The 16987-nt window shown below is 28.3% G+C and overlaps 9 protein-coding genes across 9 annotated transcripts; 4 read left to right on the plus strand and 5 right to left on the minus strand.

The window, feature by feature from the left end:
* Positions 1-703: 703 nt before the first annotated feature.
* On the minus strand, positions 704-1649 carry PPL_08177 (YbhB/YbcL family Raf kinase inhibitor-like protein; the record flags this gene model as incomplete). The annotated part of the gene is made up of 5 exons (XM_020579001.1): positions 704-863; positions 969-1185; positions 1274-1340; positions 1429-1496; positions 1577-1649. The coding sequence occupies 5 exons, from the start codon at positions 1647-1649 to the stop codon at positions 704-706; spliced, it is 585 nt and encodes a 194-aa protein (XP_020430840.1).
* A 350-nt stretch (positions 1650-1999) lies between these two features.
* Positions 2000-4700, minus strand: PPL_08178 (uncharacterized protein; the record flags this gene model as incomplete). The annotated part of the gene is made up of 3 exons (XM_020579002.1): positions 2000-2100; positions 3020-3079; positions 4661-4700. 3 exons carry the CDS (start codon positions 4698-4700, stop codon positions 2000-2002), a joined length of 201 nt encoding a protein of 66 aa, XP_020430841.1.
* A 228-nt stretch (positions 4701-4928) lies between these two features.
* On the plus strand, positions 4929-5216 carry PPL_08179 (translation machinery-associated protein 7; the record flags this gene model as incomplete). The annotated part of the gene is made up of 2 exons (XM_020579003.1): positions 4929-5027; positions 5094-5216. 2 exons carry the CDS (start codon positions 4929-4931, stop codon positions 5214-5216), a joined length of 222 nt encoding a protein of 73 aa, XP_020430842.1.
* A 193-nt stretch (positions 5217-5409) lies between these two features.
* On the minus strand, positions 5410-7741 carry PPL_08180 (uncharacterized protein; the record flags this gene model as incomplete). Its single annotated transcript, XM_020579004.1, has 6 exons — positions 5410-5640; positions 5721-6191; positions 6264-6351; positions 6430-7061; positions 7164-7382; positions 7454-7741. 6 exons carry the CDS (start codon positions 7739-7741, stop codon positions 5410-5412), a joined length of 1929 nt encoding a protein of 642 aa, XP_020430843.1.
* Positions 7742-8115: 374 nt separating this feature from the next.
* PPL_08181 (uncharacterized protein) lies at positions 8116-9871 on the plus strand (the record flags this gene model as incomplete). Its single annotated transcript, XM_020579005.1, has 2 exons — positions 8116-8454; positions 8516-9871. 2 exons carry the CDS (start codon positions 8116-8118, stop codon positions 9869-9871), a joined length of 1695 nt encoding a protein of 564 aa, XP_020430844.1.
* A 173-nt stretch (positions 9872-10044) lies between these two features.
* PPL_08182 (uncharacterized protein) lies at positions 10045-11094 on the minus strand (the record flags this gene model as incomplete). The annotated part of the gene is made up of 2 exons (XM_020579006.1): positions 10045-10551; positions 10615-11094. The coding sequence occupies 2 exons, from the start codon at positions 11092-11094 to the stop codon at positions 10045-10047; spliced, it is 987 nt and encodes a 328-aa protein (XP_020430845.1).
* Positions 11095-12186: 1092 nt separating this feature from the next.
* On the plus strand, positions 12187-13911 carry PPL_08183 (kelch repeat-containing protein; the record flags this gene model as incomplete). The annotated part of the gene is made up of 2 exons (XM_020579007.1): positions 12187-12196; positions 12371-13911. The coding sequence occupies 2 exons, from the start codon at positions 12187-12189 to the stop codon at positions 13909-13911; spliced, it is 1551 nt and encodes a 516-aa protein (XP_020430846.1).
* A 118-nt stretch (positions 13912-14029) lies between these two features.
* PPL_08184 (prolyl hydroxylase family protein) lies at positions 14030-14741 on the minus strand (the record flags this gene model as incomplete). The annotated part of the gene is made up of 2 exons (XM_020579008.1): positions 14030-14544; positions 14618-14741. 2 exons carry the CDS (start codon positions 14739-14741, stop codon positions 14030-14032), a joined length of 639 nt encoding a protein of 212 aa, XP_020430847.1.
* A 369-nt stretch (positions 14742-15110) lies between these two features.
* On the plus strand, positions 15111-16935 carry PPL_08185 (uncharacterized protein; the record flags this gene model as incomplete). Its single annotated transcript, XM_020579009.1, has 2 exons — positions 15111-15429; positions 15515-16935. The coding sequence occupies 2 exons, from the start codon at positions 15111-15113 to the stop codon at positions 16933-16935; spliced, it is 1740 nt and encodes a 579-aa protein (XP_020430848.1).
* Between the last annotated feature and the right edge of the window lie 52 nt (positions 16936-16987).

Genomic DNA, 16987 nt, shown 5'->3' on the forward strand with positions numbered 1-16987 from the left:
ATCCCTCATAAGTTAAGGTCGAAAAAGTAAAAAAAGTAAAAAAAAAAAAAGTCGAAAAAGTCGAAAAAATTTATATGTAGAACCTCTTATGGAGAGACAGCAGTAATTGTTTAACACTTTTAGCCTTTGATCTGAAAATGTTACATGTAATTGCCCACTTTTTAATGTGAGCAAAAACATTTTCTATAATGATTCTTAGAGACTGAATTAAAACTAGAAAAGGATCTCAGAAACATGATTATTGTCTTCTTGTGTGGTTTTTGTTTTAAATTTATTTGGCTTTTTGGATTTCGTTATATTGATTCAGAGCATAATTCAACCAGAATTTTGGCAAAAGTCTCAGTTGTTTTGTTCTTTGTGGGCCTCTTTTTATTATTCTTATTGCCTTAGTTAGTTAGAAATCAAAAAAAAAATAAAAATACTCTTTTTTTTAAATATAAGAATATTAGAGGTTAATATTTATTTTTATTTCATAGAGAATCATGGAAACACCAAAGATAAGCCATCTTTTGAAAGATATTGAAGTCTTATTACCAGAGTCTTGGAAATTCTATTTTAAATCTCATATAGATCTTCTTAAAGTTTATTTTTTTTAAACTTTTTATTTTGTTTTATCATGCATATCAAGCTTTTTGCAACCTTTTTAATAAGATTAGATTTCTTTCTTTAAGTATTCTGAATCAAACAATTTATTAGAACTTGTTTATTCAATTAATTGTGGTTGAGTTTTAACTGTTTCTAGCATTTTGTAGAGACCTGGCACGGCATCATCGAACTCGGCCTCATAGAAAGTGGCAGCCTTAACACTCAAGTTCCACTTTGTAACAAATCTTTCAAACTCATATTTATCTCTCTTTGCAGCACTATTTAATTTAGTTTAGGTTTAGTTGATTGTTAAGTTAGTCATAAATACATTCTATCAATGTTGTATAGATAGATTATGATGATTGATCAATTCGATACATTACGTGGTTGGTAAGATGTATTCACCGGTGAACTTGAGCTTGCTTGGTTGTTGGAAAATGAAGAAGCAGTAACGGTGCAATCCAGTCTTCTCGGGTGGTCCTGATCCGATGTATTCTGCCAAGACCTCACCTTCGCTCAACTTGTTACCTGGGATGTTAGTAACTATCCAGTGAAGCCATGGTCCAAAGGTTGGCGCAGCACGTGATGGAACATCTGGGTCTGTACAATAGAAACAAATAAAAACAATTATTAGTTAATAATAATAATAAAGACTGAAGAACAGTTGTTAAACTAAAATAAAACATACCAAGGAAAACTAAAGTATAGAAAGCATTTGGATCGGCATCGTAATGAATAGTTGGTTGTTGAGTAACCTTGATAACATAAAATCTAACATGTAAGTAATCTTTATCTTTTCTTCTTGTTAGAATTCTATCTAAATCATTAGTTTTTCAAACTTACTTGAGATGGAGTAAGAATCTCTCCAGCTACAATTGGCTTATTGTTATATGTTACAGTCAACAATGTTGCTACAAAAGAAAATGAGTGGTGTGAGTTACTTGCAAGAGTATTGTTATTATTTAATTATATTATGTTTTCATATATATACATGGGTTGAAAGATGCCTCAAGGAATTGAGGAATGACTTGACCTGTCTTTAATGCACTTAAAACTGCTTCCATTTATATATATATATAGCTTTATTATCTTTACTAAATCAGTGTCAGATGTTCAATTTTATATTAAATTTTGTTTAAAAATTTTCATTTTTTTTAAATTTTTTTTAATTTTTTTTGAAATGGAATTTCATTCTGAATCTTATTATCATCTATTTTTAAATAGAATCGATTTAGATAATTTAGATATTTATATCTTCGTTTGTCAAATTCTATAAAGAATTAGTTTTTATTATAATAAGTCATTATTTAAATCAATTTTTTTTCATTTTCATACAATTATAAAAAGAGGGGTCGCTCAGCTCGTGAGAGATATTTTTTAAATGATAATCATTTGCTCTTCCAACTGAGCTAATTTAGCACTTTGCAGTACTAATTTTTGGATTCGAACCAAAGACCGATGAAGAATCGAAGTAACGAACTTGAAAAGCCCTCCGATCAATATATTTTTGTAACTCTATTTATATGATTTCATTTTTGGCAAAGGTAACAATTATGGTTTAATTTAATTTACTTTACTTTCTTTGCCCTTTATCAAAAAATTAATTGTGAATGGGGTTTAAGTTGTTTTTTTTCATAGATCGATTAATCAAGATCCAAATTATTCAAAGAAATAAAATAAAAGAAAAAAATCCAAGAAAATAAAAATTGGAATTATCATTTTTAGGAAAATATTCTTTTTTTATTAATAGATTTAGTGTACAAAACGAAGATAATGAATTCTTTCATGGTCTTGAATGGATTGCTAACTTTCTCAAATAATAGTTTAGAATATGCATCCAAAAAAAAAAAAAAAAAAAAAAAAAAAAAATGAACTACTAATCATCGATATCGAAATAATTGAAATAATAATATTGTTGATCTATTTGTTTGGATTGATGGATACTATTGATGGTTTTAAAATTTATATTATTATGTATAGTTTATTTTTTTGTTGGTGTGTCAAATATTTTTATCGAAACATTTTTCACACACACAAAAATTATTCAAAATATTAAATTTGGTGGCTGTCTATTTTTTTCCTGACTTTTTTATGCCTGAACCTCCGAGTGGTCCACCTGCTTTTGCTTTGGCTTGCATCTCCTTCAATGCTTTAGCCTCTTAGCAGTCCTCAAAATTAGTATTTTTTTTTTTTATAACTAAAGTGGAAAACATGTTTTATTAAAAGTTGTATTAAAAAGCTTTTATGGATTTACAAATTCTATTGTTTTTTTTTTTTTTTATAATAACTAAAGTGGTATACTACAAATTCTATTGTTAAAAAAAGAGGGATCGCTCAGTTCGTGAGAGATATTTTTTAAATGATAATCATTTGCTCTACCACTGAGCTAATTTAGCACTTTGGCAGCACTAATATTTGGATTCGAACCAAAGACCGAATGAACAATCGAAGTAACGAACTTGAAAAGCCCTCCGATCAATATATTTTTGTAACTCTATTTATGTTATTACATTTTTGGTGTTGGTAACAATTATGGTTTAATTTAATTCTTTGCCCATTAACAAAAAAAAATGGTATGAATGGGTTTCTTTCAAGTTGTTACTTTGATTTCACATCCAATCACAGATCGAGAAAGATTAGATCCAAACAATTCAACATATTATAACATATAAAAATGGTGAAATCAAAGAAAAAATAAAAACTTTAAAAAAAAAATAAGGTGAAAAAAATAAGAAACACACAACCAGTCGATTTTAATTTTAATTTTATTTTTTATTTTTTATTTTTTTAAATAAATCTTACAGGTAGGTTTTATATATATATATATTTCTTCGCTGTAGTAAAAAACAAAGATAGATTGATTTATATTGTGGTAGTAGATATAAAATAGAAGATCAAAAGCAAACAAAACAAACAAATCTAGCTTAAAGATAAACCAACCATGGTTGTCAACTTTCAATCAACTAAATGATATAACAACATACCTATACGTCCATGTTATTCATTCCAACAAATAAACAAAACAAAATATCAATCTGATAATTTCTCTAGAGTTTAAGTAATTTTGTTTGAATAGAAACAGATAATGTTAATCTTTATATATCAATAACTATTTTAATATATATAACTATAAATTACTTCAAACTATCAAAGATAATCAAATACTGATGATCACACAAACACAATTTATTGATCACCTTATTAATTTTATAATCACATTAATGTGTTTTGTTTTTATCAATATCAAATAAACCCACCACTATCATATCATATATCCTAACATATGTGTTGTTGTTTAAAGATTGTTTTTTGAAAAAATTAAAGGTTTTGTTTTAACAGTTTATAGATGTAAAGTTACAACAACAACAACAACCACACTCATGAGAGGTAGGTATCAAGTAGTTTCACGTTTAGCTTTTGCTCTATATCCAACCTTGGTAACCAACCAATCGAATAAACAACCAACCATTTAACTAATTAACCAATAATCACCTAATTACAATTGTGTGCGTGTTTTTTTCATTTTCTTTATTTGTCTATTTGTTTGTTTTGTTTTGTTCTCTCTTTGAATTCAACTATCGTTATGTAATATTATATGATAATAATAATAATAATAATTATATATCTTTAATAATAGTGATTTTCAAGATTTACTTACATTTTTACTAATAATAAACAAAACAATATTATTATTTAATACAATTCAGTTAAAATTCATTTATAACCAGTGTTTGATACTGTAGCCACAAGTTAAAGATGACAGGAAAAGACGGTATGTATTATGTTTCGAACATTCCATTATCATTTAAATCTATCCATTCGTACACTATTTAGCACCTTCTTTTCTTTTTCTACGACACCTATCCTACCTGTTGTGCGGTTGTGTTTTTTTTGGTTACAGTATATGTGTATATATATACATTAATTTTTGTTTACGACAACTTACTCTCTCCTCTTCCACCTCTTACTACTCTTTCACCTTTTAAATACCCCACACATATATGTTATTACCATTATTGGTAAACTACCTAAAAGATGATATAACTAACAATCAAATTTGATTTTCTATAAATACCTACAATTATTACATCAAATTCATTAACTAAATTATTCATTATATATTATAATAATTACTTTATTTCTTATTTATTAAAACATACCAATCAAATCATCTACTATATAATCTATTATTATATATAATCTCTTACTTTATAAATCAACATAATATCGATTTTTTATTGTTGATCAAATATTTATCTAAAAATATATATTTAACTTATTATATTACGAAATATAAATATAATTACAAATTGTAAAATTAAATAACAATAATAATCTTAAAAATGATGTACGTTGATATTATGTTTAATCTTTTCAATATTCAAGGTGGAAAGAAGAAGCCATTAAAGGCCCCAAAGAAGGAAGGAAAGGAATTAGATGAGGTAACTTCAAGACACTAGATTAAACTATCCAATCATTACTAACCTTATAAACTACTCTAATTATAGGAAGACATTGCCTTCCAAAAGAAACAACAAGAAGAGGCTAAACAATTGAAGGAGATGCAAGCCAAAGCAAAAGCAGGTGGACCACTCGGAGGTTCAGGCATAAAAAAGTCAGGAAAAAAATAGACAGCCACCAAATTTAATATTTTGAATAATTTTTGTGTGTGTGAAAAATGTTTCGATAAAAATATTTGACACACCAACAAAAAAATAAACTATACATAATAATATAAATTTTAAAACCATCAATAGTATCCATCAAACAATCCAAACAAATAGATCAACAATACAATATTATTTATCGATGTAGTTTATTGCTTTACTTTGAATTATTTGAAAGTATGTTTGAAATCAACCATTTTGTAGTACTGATTGAGATGTATGCAATAGTAATAGAGGTGAACAAAGCATATAGAATACTCTTTGTATAATAGATTACCATTGTACCGTTTAGATCAGAGTAGTTAGCTGCATTCTGTACGATATTGGCAATTTGATATATTAACAACACTGAACTTGTTATCATTGGTAGCCACCAAATATTTCCATACTAATTGCAATGATAGGTTGGTTAGTTAGTTAGTTTTAATATCTTTTGAATTTAAGAATTTCTCAGTTTGTTTAGCTTACTTTGTTGATAATTGATAGATAGGTTTGAATGATTGTTAATAATATGGTTGTAACAATGAGTAGTGCAAGTTGAACTGTGATGGTTGTGAATTCACTGTGATAGCCGAGGTCATCGCCATTGATGAACAGTTGCTGTGTGTTGTTTGGTAGCCAATAGAGTGCTAGTGCAACCAATGGAATCAAGACAACCGGCTTCATAAAGTAGGTGATTACTCTTGGCACTGAGATATAAATCTTTATATTCTGAACAGTGCTATCTGACGATGATCTATAGTTCTTCAACAATGAATACTGATTCTTTGATGCATAGTATCCACCGAGCATTCCAACCGGTAGATAGAATCCAATGAAGAATCCAAGCGTCTTTAATATCGATAACAATGGCATAGCTGCAGTCGATCTATACTCATCCAATATCATATTATTACCCAATAGAATAATATATAATAATGATGGTAATGATAGTGTTGTCTATTATTATTAATCAAAATCAATAAGATTGTTAGTTAGATAATTTTTAATTATATTATTCATTCCACTTACAATCAAACAAATCTTTATCCATTGATTATTATTGTTGTTTGTATTAAAGAATAAATAATTTGAAGTTGAATAATAACCTGCAATATATCTATTAATGAATAATTGTTTTTGTTAATAAATAATCATATTTTAAAGATCTATAATTTAAAGTGATAAATATACATACGATGTTAATTGAATTAAACTAAAAGTTCCACTCTTAATTGTAATGATACTGTTGAATGATAACCATGTCATATGTGAGGAGAACAATAGAACCAATAGGATGACAAGTAGTTGTGCACCATATCCAACAAGCATAGAGTGTAGTGTGAGATAAGAAGGTGACTTTATCAATGGTGTATTTGGAATGGTTGCAATTAACTTTTTGTTATTGGTTGTTGTTGTTGTTGAAGGTGATAAGTTATTAATGATAATATATACAAAATAACTTAATAGCGATAGAGATAATAATAAATAGAGATTAGCAGTAGTGTTGTTTGATTGTAGAGCTTTGAAAATATTATTATTATTATTAAAACTATAGTATTCTTGTACGTCTTCTACTGGTTTGAATGTCACACTGTAACTCCAAACCAATGGATGTCTTCTCATGACAGAGTCCATCGACGAAGTAGAGAACAACAACGTTGCAGGTTTCGTATCCAATGTACATTCACCCTTGTTGATCATCGAGTGTCTTCTACTCTCTGCTTTAGCTTCCAATCCAACGATATTATTACTCTCTGGTGAATATAGAATATTAATATTTAAATGGTTATTAATATTTATATATAAATTATTATTATTATTATTATCCTAATTATTATATATTTTATAAGATTGTTTAAAAAAAGTTAGTTATATAATTTATAATCATCATTTTCCTTTACAACTAATTAGTTGTAATTAATTAAATACTTTAAAAATTGAACCAATCTTTAAACCATGTTGATAATATCCAGGTTTGAATATATTACTAATTGGAATACCTTGATCCAATCTTAATTGATAGAGATATTGATTCTCGATCAAGATCTTTAGAAGTTCTAATTGTACATTATCGATATGTGTATCCGTACAATCTTTGAAATGATTGTCATTAATAACATTACATTTAATATCATTTAAATATGTAATCTATAGATAAGAGATTATGATTAGTTTATATTTATTTACATTATCAATCAACATAAATAAATAACACTTACATTGTAAATTGTACTAACACTCCATTCATTGTTTGTTAATATTCTATCGACGTTACAACGCTCCGGTACTAATTTATTATAGATATCATCGTCATTGCTACAGATCTGATTGTATAGAATATGATAGTCTTGTAAGATAAGTGTATGTCTTGAATACAATCGGTTGTTTGTTAAAATGGGTACTGCATCACCTTTAGCATATCTCTTGGCAGGATGATCTATTTTATTTTTATAGGTCAACAACACTGCCACCAACACAATAGTTACCACAATGAGATATGTTTTCATTCTATACAATTGGTTTTATAAATATTATATCTAATTTGTGTGTGTGTGTGTGTTGTAAAATAAAATAATTAGAGACTTAGGGAATGAAAAAAGAAATCGGAAATTAAATTATTTTTTTTTTTATTTTTAATTGTGATCATCATGATGGTTTCTCTATATCTGGAAAAGTTAAAAAAAAAAAAATAGATTATGTAATTCCGAAAGATCATTCAAGAGATATGATATTTTATTACAACACCTTGATATTAATGATGATCGGGCTACTTTTTTTTTTAGATAATCAAGATTAAATTGATTAAGTAGAATATAATTAAACAAAAACTGATTTATTAATTAAACATTTTGATCAGTATAGAATTAATAGTTGTAATTACATGGAGGATATTAAAGAGATGTTGAAGTGCAATGATCATGATAGTGAGAATCTAGAGAGTATTTGTTACATTTGTAATAGATTGATGTGTTCAAGCTGCGTTCTCGATCATAATAAATCACAAGCTGATCACTCACAACACATTGAACATATAGATCATATAGTAAAATCATTAAATAGCATTTCAACAAAAGATTTTGAAAATAGTAATAGTAATAATAATAATAATAATAATAATAACAATCACCACTCTAATATAGAGTCAAGATTAAAATCGATTTGGAAATCATTGAAATCATCATCAACAAGATATCAAAGATTATCAGCAACAGAGAATGAAGTATCACAACACTTTGCACAGTTACATCAAATATCTAATCAATGAAGAACATAAACTAAAGAAACCAATCATCAATGATAAAGATATGATAGAGCAACAAATAAATAATAATATAAATGAATTAAAATATTTAAATTATATTTTAAATATAAATAATAAAATTAATAATAATAATAATATTAATAATAATAGTAATATTAATAATAATAGTAATGAAAATGATAATTATAATAATGAAACAGATGATATAATAGATAGATATACAATAGCATCATATTCAGAGTTAATCACAACAAGTTCATCATTACAATCATTCATTAATGATAATAATCAAACATTGTTCAACATCGATAGTAATACAGATTTATTAAAGTTTGATGAACTATTAGAACAATATAGCAATACTTCATCTTTATTATTAGATATCATTTATAAATATAATAATAAATTCAATTCAATAACAACAGTAACAACAAAAAAAGTTGATAATGAAGAAGAAGAGGAAGAAGAGCAGAATAATAGAGATCCATATAATATTAGGATAAAACAACCAGATTTCAAACAATTAGATTCAATCATTGGAGATTCAATTAAACTAAACAGTAATAAACCGAAATCATATATACTCTCAACACACAAATCAAAAGGTGCAACACTCATCGACCTTTCAAATAAGAATTCAATCGAGGAGTTGCAATTCGATTATAATTTCTTTGATACCTTTCAATCGATGGTTGCTGTCGACGAGTATATCTATGTGTTTGGTGGTGATGTCAATCAGAGTAAGTGGTGTAAGATATCGGTTAAATCGAAAGCGATCGAGCAGTTTGGCGAGATGTCTGGTATCGTCGGTGATACCAACATCTCAGTGTGCTACGACGGTCAGGATCACATCTACCTCGTCAACGGTCGAACAGCCGATAGAATCGATCGCTTCAATATCCGGTTGTCGCGATTCGATAGCTACGGTCGGCTGGCATACGGTCAACAGATAGCAACGATGATCTACCGTGGCAAGCTCTACTCGGTGCCTTACAACCTAAAGGTCTACTGGGAATACGATTTGACAGAACATACCAAGTTGAAACACGAACTACTCGATTTGAATGCATTCTCGGCGTGCCACGATAACAACGGTAATTTCTACATTCATTCACTCAATCCGAGGAGATTCGTGCGAATCAATGTCGAAACCAAACGTATCACAGAACTCCAACCGATCCTTTCAAAGCATGGCGGTGTCTATCTAATGTATCATCGAGCATCGTCCACCAAGAGCTACATCTATTCATTCTCAGGTATATCTAATGATAATTTCCGATATTCAATCGAATTCGATCAATCGGAGCCATTCTTAACCGAGGACAAAGAGAATAGAAGTTGGTGCGGTGCTAAATCAACCACAGTCACTCACTAACCAAACTCTTTTTATGCATGAAGATAAAACACTAAGAAACCAAGACAATTTAACTAAACTACTTATATACTTTGTTAAAATTTTACATAATATTTTTAATTTTATTAAATTTAGATTAAAAACAAGAGATAGGTTGATTATTAATTTAGATTTAGATGCTTGATTATTATTATTTAGATTCTAAGTTCAACAAAGATAGAATTTGTTGATTTATAACTTGGTTTAGTTAAATACATAGATAATATAGCATGTATCAAAGTATGTAAATTATTAATAATCTGATAGAATTCTTCTTGATCTTCTTTGTTAAGTCTTGGGATGAATTTTTGAGTTGCAAGTTTTTCGTGAATAGAAAGTTGTTCAAAACAATTACCAATTTCTTTTTCAAAGAATTCAAGACATTCTTGATTTGACCAATTGTTTTGAGTTTTCATAAAATGGAAACTATTCATTCTTTCATCATTTTCTTTCATCTCCTTTTCATAGGATAATACATCATTGTAAATGGCACAGATGTTTCCTGAAAGCTCCACAATAGTTTTCCACAAAGGATCAAGAATTATTTCACACTTTAATCTTTTCATTGTGAAGATTAAAGTTATGAAAAAAGAAGGTATCATAGCATAATTATATCTTCTTAGAGTATAATATAAATTCATACTTAAATCACCTTTTAATTTCTAATTAAAAAAAATAATTAATAAATAGATATGATTGTAAAATCTATAAATTCAATTTCGTACCTTCATATTCTGCCATGCCAATAGATTGTCAAAATAATCCAACAAAGAATTTCTGAACAGATTGATCAATGCAAGTTTCTCTCCAAATCTGTCGTCCAAATTCTGATTAAGATCAAACAAATTTCTTTCAATAGGTGTTGGATCTTCTTCGAGTTTTCCAAATTTAATTATATTGATTACTCTATTGATATGTTTGATTGCATATTCTGGTTCACTGGTATCAATATTGTCATCGAAAATGCGCAAAAAAATACTGAATTGAGTACCCAATGCCAGAGTAGTGAGATCAACTGATGGCCAAACGTATCTTACAAATATTGAAACTCCTTTTAAGAGTGGTTCATATCTTTCTCTATTATCTTCATTTACGATACCAAATTTTTCGATTTTTCCATTCACTAGGTCCCAACTATCATTTGGGTTCATTGGTGAATACCAACTCTTTGGAGTTTTTTCAACTAATTGTTTTAGAGAAATCATTTAGAATTTTTTTTTGTTGAACTTTTAAAATGATTCAATAAAAATAATATTCTTCTATTACTTTATCCTTTTAGAGTGAATACCACTTATAATATTTTTAATTTTTGAAGTGAAATCAAATGAAAATATTAAATCTAATATCATTTTGAATTAAATAATTCGTGCTGAATTTTTTTTTATTTTGTATTAATAATATACACACTTTTACATATAGGGAGAGATTCTCTTTACCCCTTTATTACTTCTAGTTTTTATTGATTCAGTTTAGGGGGGAGTATCAATATTATATCCACTATTTTTTAAACAATTATTTTGATTAAGGTTGTCAAGAATCTCTCCTAAATTCAAAAGAAATAATCTTACAAAAGTTATTCCTAATGTTAACTTTGGTTTTTTTGAAATAATCCTTCACACTCTATATATGTCATCTAAATAGTTTAATGAAGCCAGAGCTATTGATAAATTAAAGTTCGTTTTTTTAAAAATAGGTTTTCATATAAAACCAGAAATTTGATTGGTTACTATTTGAATACCGTTTTGAGAAGAAATTTTGATTTTTTAGAATGAATGGCTTTTTTGGATTTTACAAAACATTTCATTTAATTTTATTAACTTTAGATTAAAAACAAGAGATAGGTTGATTATTATAATAATTAAGATTTACATGTTTGATTATTATTGTTTAGATTCTAAGTTCAACAAAGATAGAATTTGTTGATTTATAACTTGGTTTAGTTAAATACATCAAAGTATAAATGGTTAACAATATGATAGAATTCTTGTTAAGTCTTGGGATGAATTTTTGAGTTGCAAGTTTTTCGTGAATAGAAAGATATTCAAAACAATTGGTCAAATCAAGAATGTCATGAATTCTTTGAAAAATAAATTGGTAATTGTTTTGTTTTTTGTTATTAAATATTTAAATTTTTCACAGTAAATTACTGGCATTTTTTGGCTGCACGATCTAGGTGAAAAATTTAATATGAAAATCATTTTTTTAAAAAACATGAACTTTAAACCAGAAAATTGATTGATAACTATTGAACAGATCAAAAGATATTTTTTTGTATATTTTTATTTTTTAATTTCAAAATGTTATCCTGTAAATCATTTATCTGTGATGAACATAATAAATCACTTAAAATCATTTGTTTTAGTTGCAATAAATTGATGTGTTCAAGATGTGCGTTCAAACACAACAAAAATCAACCCGATCATGTTCAACATTCTGAACACATAGATGACATAATACAATCTTTAAATAATATATCTTTAGATAATATTAATAATGATCATAATAATAATAATGATAGTAAAATTAATCTGAAGCAATCTACATTCATTGAATTAAGACTTCAATCGATATGGAAATCATTAAAATCATCAACATCTCGATATGAATCATTATCAGCAACAGAGAATGAGATCAAACAACACTTTGAACAGTTACATCAATATCTAATCAACGAAGAGCATAGACTAAAGAAAGATATTATCAACGATAAAGATACAATCATTAATCAAATAGATAAGAATATAAATGAATTAAAATATCTTAATAGTATAATAATAAGTATAAATAGTAATAATAAAAATAATATCATTAATAAAGATAGTAATGATTTCAGTGATGATCATGGTAGTGATTCAGTAGTTTTAGATACAACCGATCAATATTCAACAATAACAATAATGAAATCAATCAACACAAGTTCATCATTACAATCATTTATCAAAGATAATAATCAAACATTATTCTATCGTAATAACAAACAAGATACTTTGCTTGAACAATATAACAACAATTCACTGTCATCATTAATATTAGATATGATTTTTAAATATAATAATCAATTCAAAGTAATATCACCAACAAATATAATCGATGAAAACATAAATGAATATCACTTCTCAACAAAACAACCAGATTTACATAAATTCAATTCATTAATCATGGAATCTATTAAACTATCAAAAACATCAGCAAAAGTAGTTACCACAAATAATAATGATATTAAAGAATCATATATAATAACAACGAATCATTCAAAAGGAATGACATTGATCAACACATCAGACAATTCAACCAAAGAATTTAATTTGGATTACGATTTTTGTAGCACATATTCATCGATAATCTCTGTTGGTGAATATTTATATATCTTTGGTGGTAGATCAAATCAATCCAATTGGATAAAGTTCTCTGTGAAATCGAAAAATTACAATGTGTCCAAGATGGAGGGTGTCAATCCTGGCAGCTATATTTCAGTTTGTTATGACGGACAAGATCATATATATCTGGCGAATGGCGATGCCAAAAGAATTTTTAGATTCAATATTAATACAACGAAATTTGAACCGTACAGTCCCGAGATAGGTGATCTCAGAGGTCGACAAGTATCAACGATGATATTCCAAGGTAAATTGTATTCCATTCCATACAGTAGTCAGACTATGTTTGAATTTGATTTGACAACAAAAACCAAATTGGTCCATGAGTGTCTTAGCTTCAGAACATACACAGCATGTCATGATAGCAATGGAAATTTCTACATTCATTCATCAGACAATCGATTCATCAGATTCAATGTGGAAACGAAAGGAATAACCAAACTCACTCCAATCCCTGCAAAAGAAGGATCAGTCTACCTGCTATATCATAGAGAATCATCAACATCAAGTTGTATATACTCATTTGGTGGTGCAGGCTATGGTAATTTCAGATATTCCATCGAGACTGATACATGCCAGGCGTTCTTCAAAGATGATACCCATCAAAGATATTGGTCTGGGTCTGCATCGATCAATCTCAATTAACCCAAACATATCTGTTTCTCAAAAAATAATAATAAAAGTGTTAGAACTAAAATAAAGATGAATGTTGTTGTTGTTATTATTATTATTATTATTACATAATTAATTAAAGTTGTCTTATTTATTTCTTTAATGTTGATCTTTCTCTATACATGACATCGGTTCTCATGACATATTTAACACCTTTTGTACATGGACTACCTTCATGGAGAAGATTATGTTGGAAAACTAGAACCATACCGGCCTTTGGATTGACAGGAACTCGCTTTTCATCCCTCCAACTGCCAGTAAAGAATGTAGTTTCACCGCCTTGCTCGACATCGTTCAAATACAGCTGAAGAGTGACAAGTGAGCGATCACCTCTCTTAGGTCCGTCAGTACGTTGGTACGATCCATCTTGATGAGGTTCAAACTTTTGATCTTTACCACGGTATCTCAAGAAACGCAGTCTCTCATTTAACTCAATCATATCGTGATTGTGGAAATCGGCAGGCAACAAATGTTTGATTCTATCGTATATCTTATTTGCCATCTCCTCGCTATCTATAATACATCTATCATTATTTCTTACATCGGTCATCAACACTTGTTTACCATATCCAACATTAACCAAAGCTGGTTCATATCCTTGTTTCTCTGTGAATTTATTTTGAAATAAATGAAATTAATATAATATTCATAGAAAATGACTATTAAAATATTAACTTACCTGTTAAAGCAATCCATTGTTCACATTCCTCTTTTGAAAACACATTTTCTAATGTAAAAGCAACGACTTCTTTATCGTAATATCCTTTTAATACATATGTTCTCTTAAATTGTTGTGGTTCCATAGTTTGTTTGTTTTTGATTTATTACTTAATTAAATATATATTATATTTTAATTTATTGTTATGTTTTGATTTTGATATTATATGCATTGTTGAAGCAACTTTTATAATCTTAATTAATTCGTTGATTGATGAAAATTATCTGAAGAAAATTGTTAGAATTGTAGTAAAAAAAACATTCTTTTTCAATTTTTTGAAGAAATAAAATCAAAGAATTAAAAATAGATCTATGTGGATGTTCTATTTTTTTTTTTTTTTAAATTTTAAAATGATTGTTACTGATTTTATTTATTTACAATTAATATATCTATAGAATCAATTTAATATCAGTAATAAAACAATAAATTTATATAAATAAAAATAATAATTATAATGAGAGATAATCATAATAAAGGAAGTTTAGTTAATTTTTCACATCTTTTATTATCAAAAATTGTTGGTTATTTAACAGATAATATAGACAAGATTTGTTTTAGTTTGGTTTGTAAGAGATGGTTCGATGATAGAGATAAATACCTAGCATTCAACATTGATTCTCTGAAATTACAACACAACAATAAGTATCCAGAGTTTTTCTTAAATTCCTACAAGGATCTCCTATTAAGATCGTTGTCAACAAAGAATAATTGTGATCTTTATATTTCAAATGATATATTAAATGCAATCAATTATGATTATATTTTAAACAAAAGTAAATATCGGATAAAAATAATAATAATAATACACCACACTAGAGATATAGATACTAATGATGTACATTGTTTTTAAAAGTTTAGATAATATAAAAGATATACAAACACTGCCTAGAAATATAAATACATTGTTGGTTCGTGGAACGGGAGATGAACATCACGCTGATTTGAGTAGACTATTGTTATATTCTAATGTCGTTCATATCTATGGTTGTTGGGGGTTGCCTTTGGGTGGTTTTCCAATCGGTATAAAGACAATCGTCTTTAACAAGTTCAACCAGCGTTTGACACCTGGATTCTTCCCAGAGGGCATAAGGAAGATCAACTTGGGTTATAATTTCAATCAACCGTTGGAAGCAGGTCATCTTCCTTCCACCTTAAAGTATTTGGGTTTGGGTGATCTGTTCGACCATGCCATTGCACCGGGAACACTTCCCTCGGGTCTGGAACACCTCTACTTTGGATTCGTCTATAATCAACCGTTTGAAGCAGGTTCACTTCCCGACTCATTGAGAATCCTCCGATTGAGTAGCAAATTCAATCAACCGCTTGGTAGAGATGTACTTCCACCGTTGTTGAACGATCTAGAGATCTGTCGTAACTTTAAGAGTAGTTTACACTCACTGCCAGCATCACTTGAGAAGCTAAAGTTTCATAATTTCTCGAACCTCTGGATTCCAAAGATCCAATCGCTTTCCAATCTAAAGTATCTTATGCTCATTGGTGAAGATACTTTTGAATTGAATCCAGGTGATCTACCGGAAAACATTGAGAGTCTGTCTCTTCATAAATGTACTATACATGGCAGTGCTATTCCAAAGTCTGTTAAATCTTTGAATATCAGCTTTACTGAATATCTATACGAAGAGATCTTCCCGGTCGGTGTGAATTTCCACTTTGAAGAACTGGTCATCGGCAATGTCAAGTTGGATAAACACTCGCTGGACAATGTCAAGATAAACCAATTGTGTTTGGATCATTATTTCCACGATTTGGAGGAAGGATCCATCCCGCATGGTATCGAAACAGTTAGTCTCGGTCACAATATCAACTTGGCAATTCCACCTGGAGTTCTACCGAATTCAGTGAAGCAACTTGTCTTGGCGGATACCTACGAAGCCGACAGTCTAAAGAGAGGATCGATTCCACCGTCGGTAGAGAATCTCTCGCTAAAGAGTTATTTTGCCAATATGACAACGATAGAGGACGGTGTTATCTCTGATTCCGTAAAGACACTCTCACTGGATTGCACACTCTCTGGATTCAAATCGATACCGAATACAATCGTCAATATAAACCTCACCAGCATCAACTACGACTACCGAGTTCTCTGTAAAATCAGAAAGCTGGACGATAATTACTATCTCATCTTTGGTAGACCAGAGCAATTTGGTTTAGTATCGGGTATCTTTCATAAATCTCATTTCCTCGATCGCTTTTTCAATAGTCTTCCGAAATATGATTTATTTAGTTTTACAAATAACTTATTTAATTCATTATCTTAACTAATAAATAATATTAAAATTACTAACTAATTATAATTATTATTGTTATTAT

Source organism: Heterostelium album, assembly GCF_000004825.1.
Source record: "Heterostelium album PN500 unplaced genomic scaffold PPL_scaffold8, whole genome shotgun sequence".
NCBI lineage: Eukaryota > Evosea > Eumycetozoa > Acytosteliales > Acytosteliaceae > Heterostelium > Heterostelium album.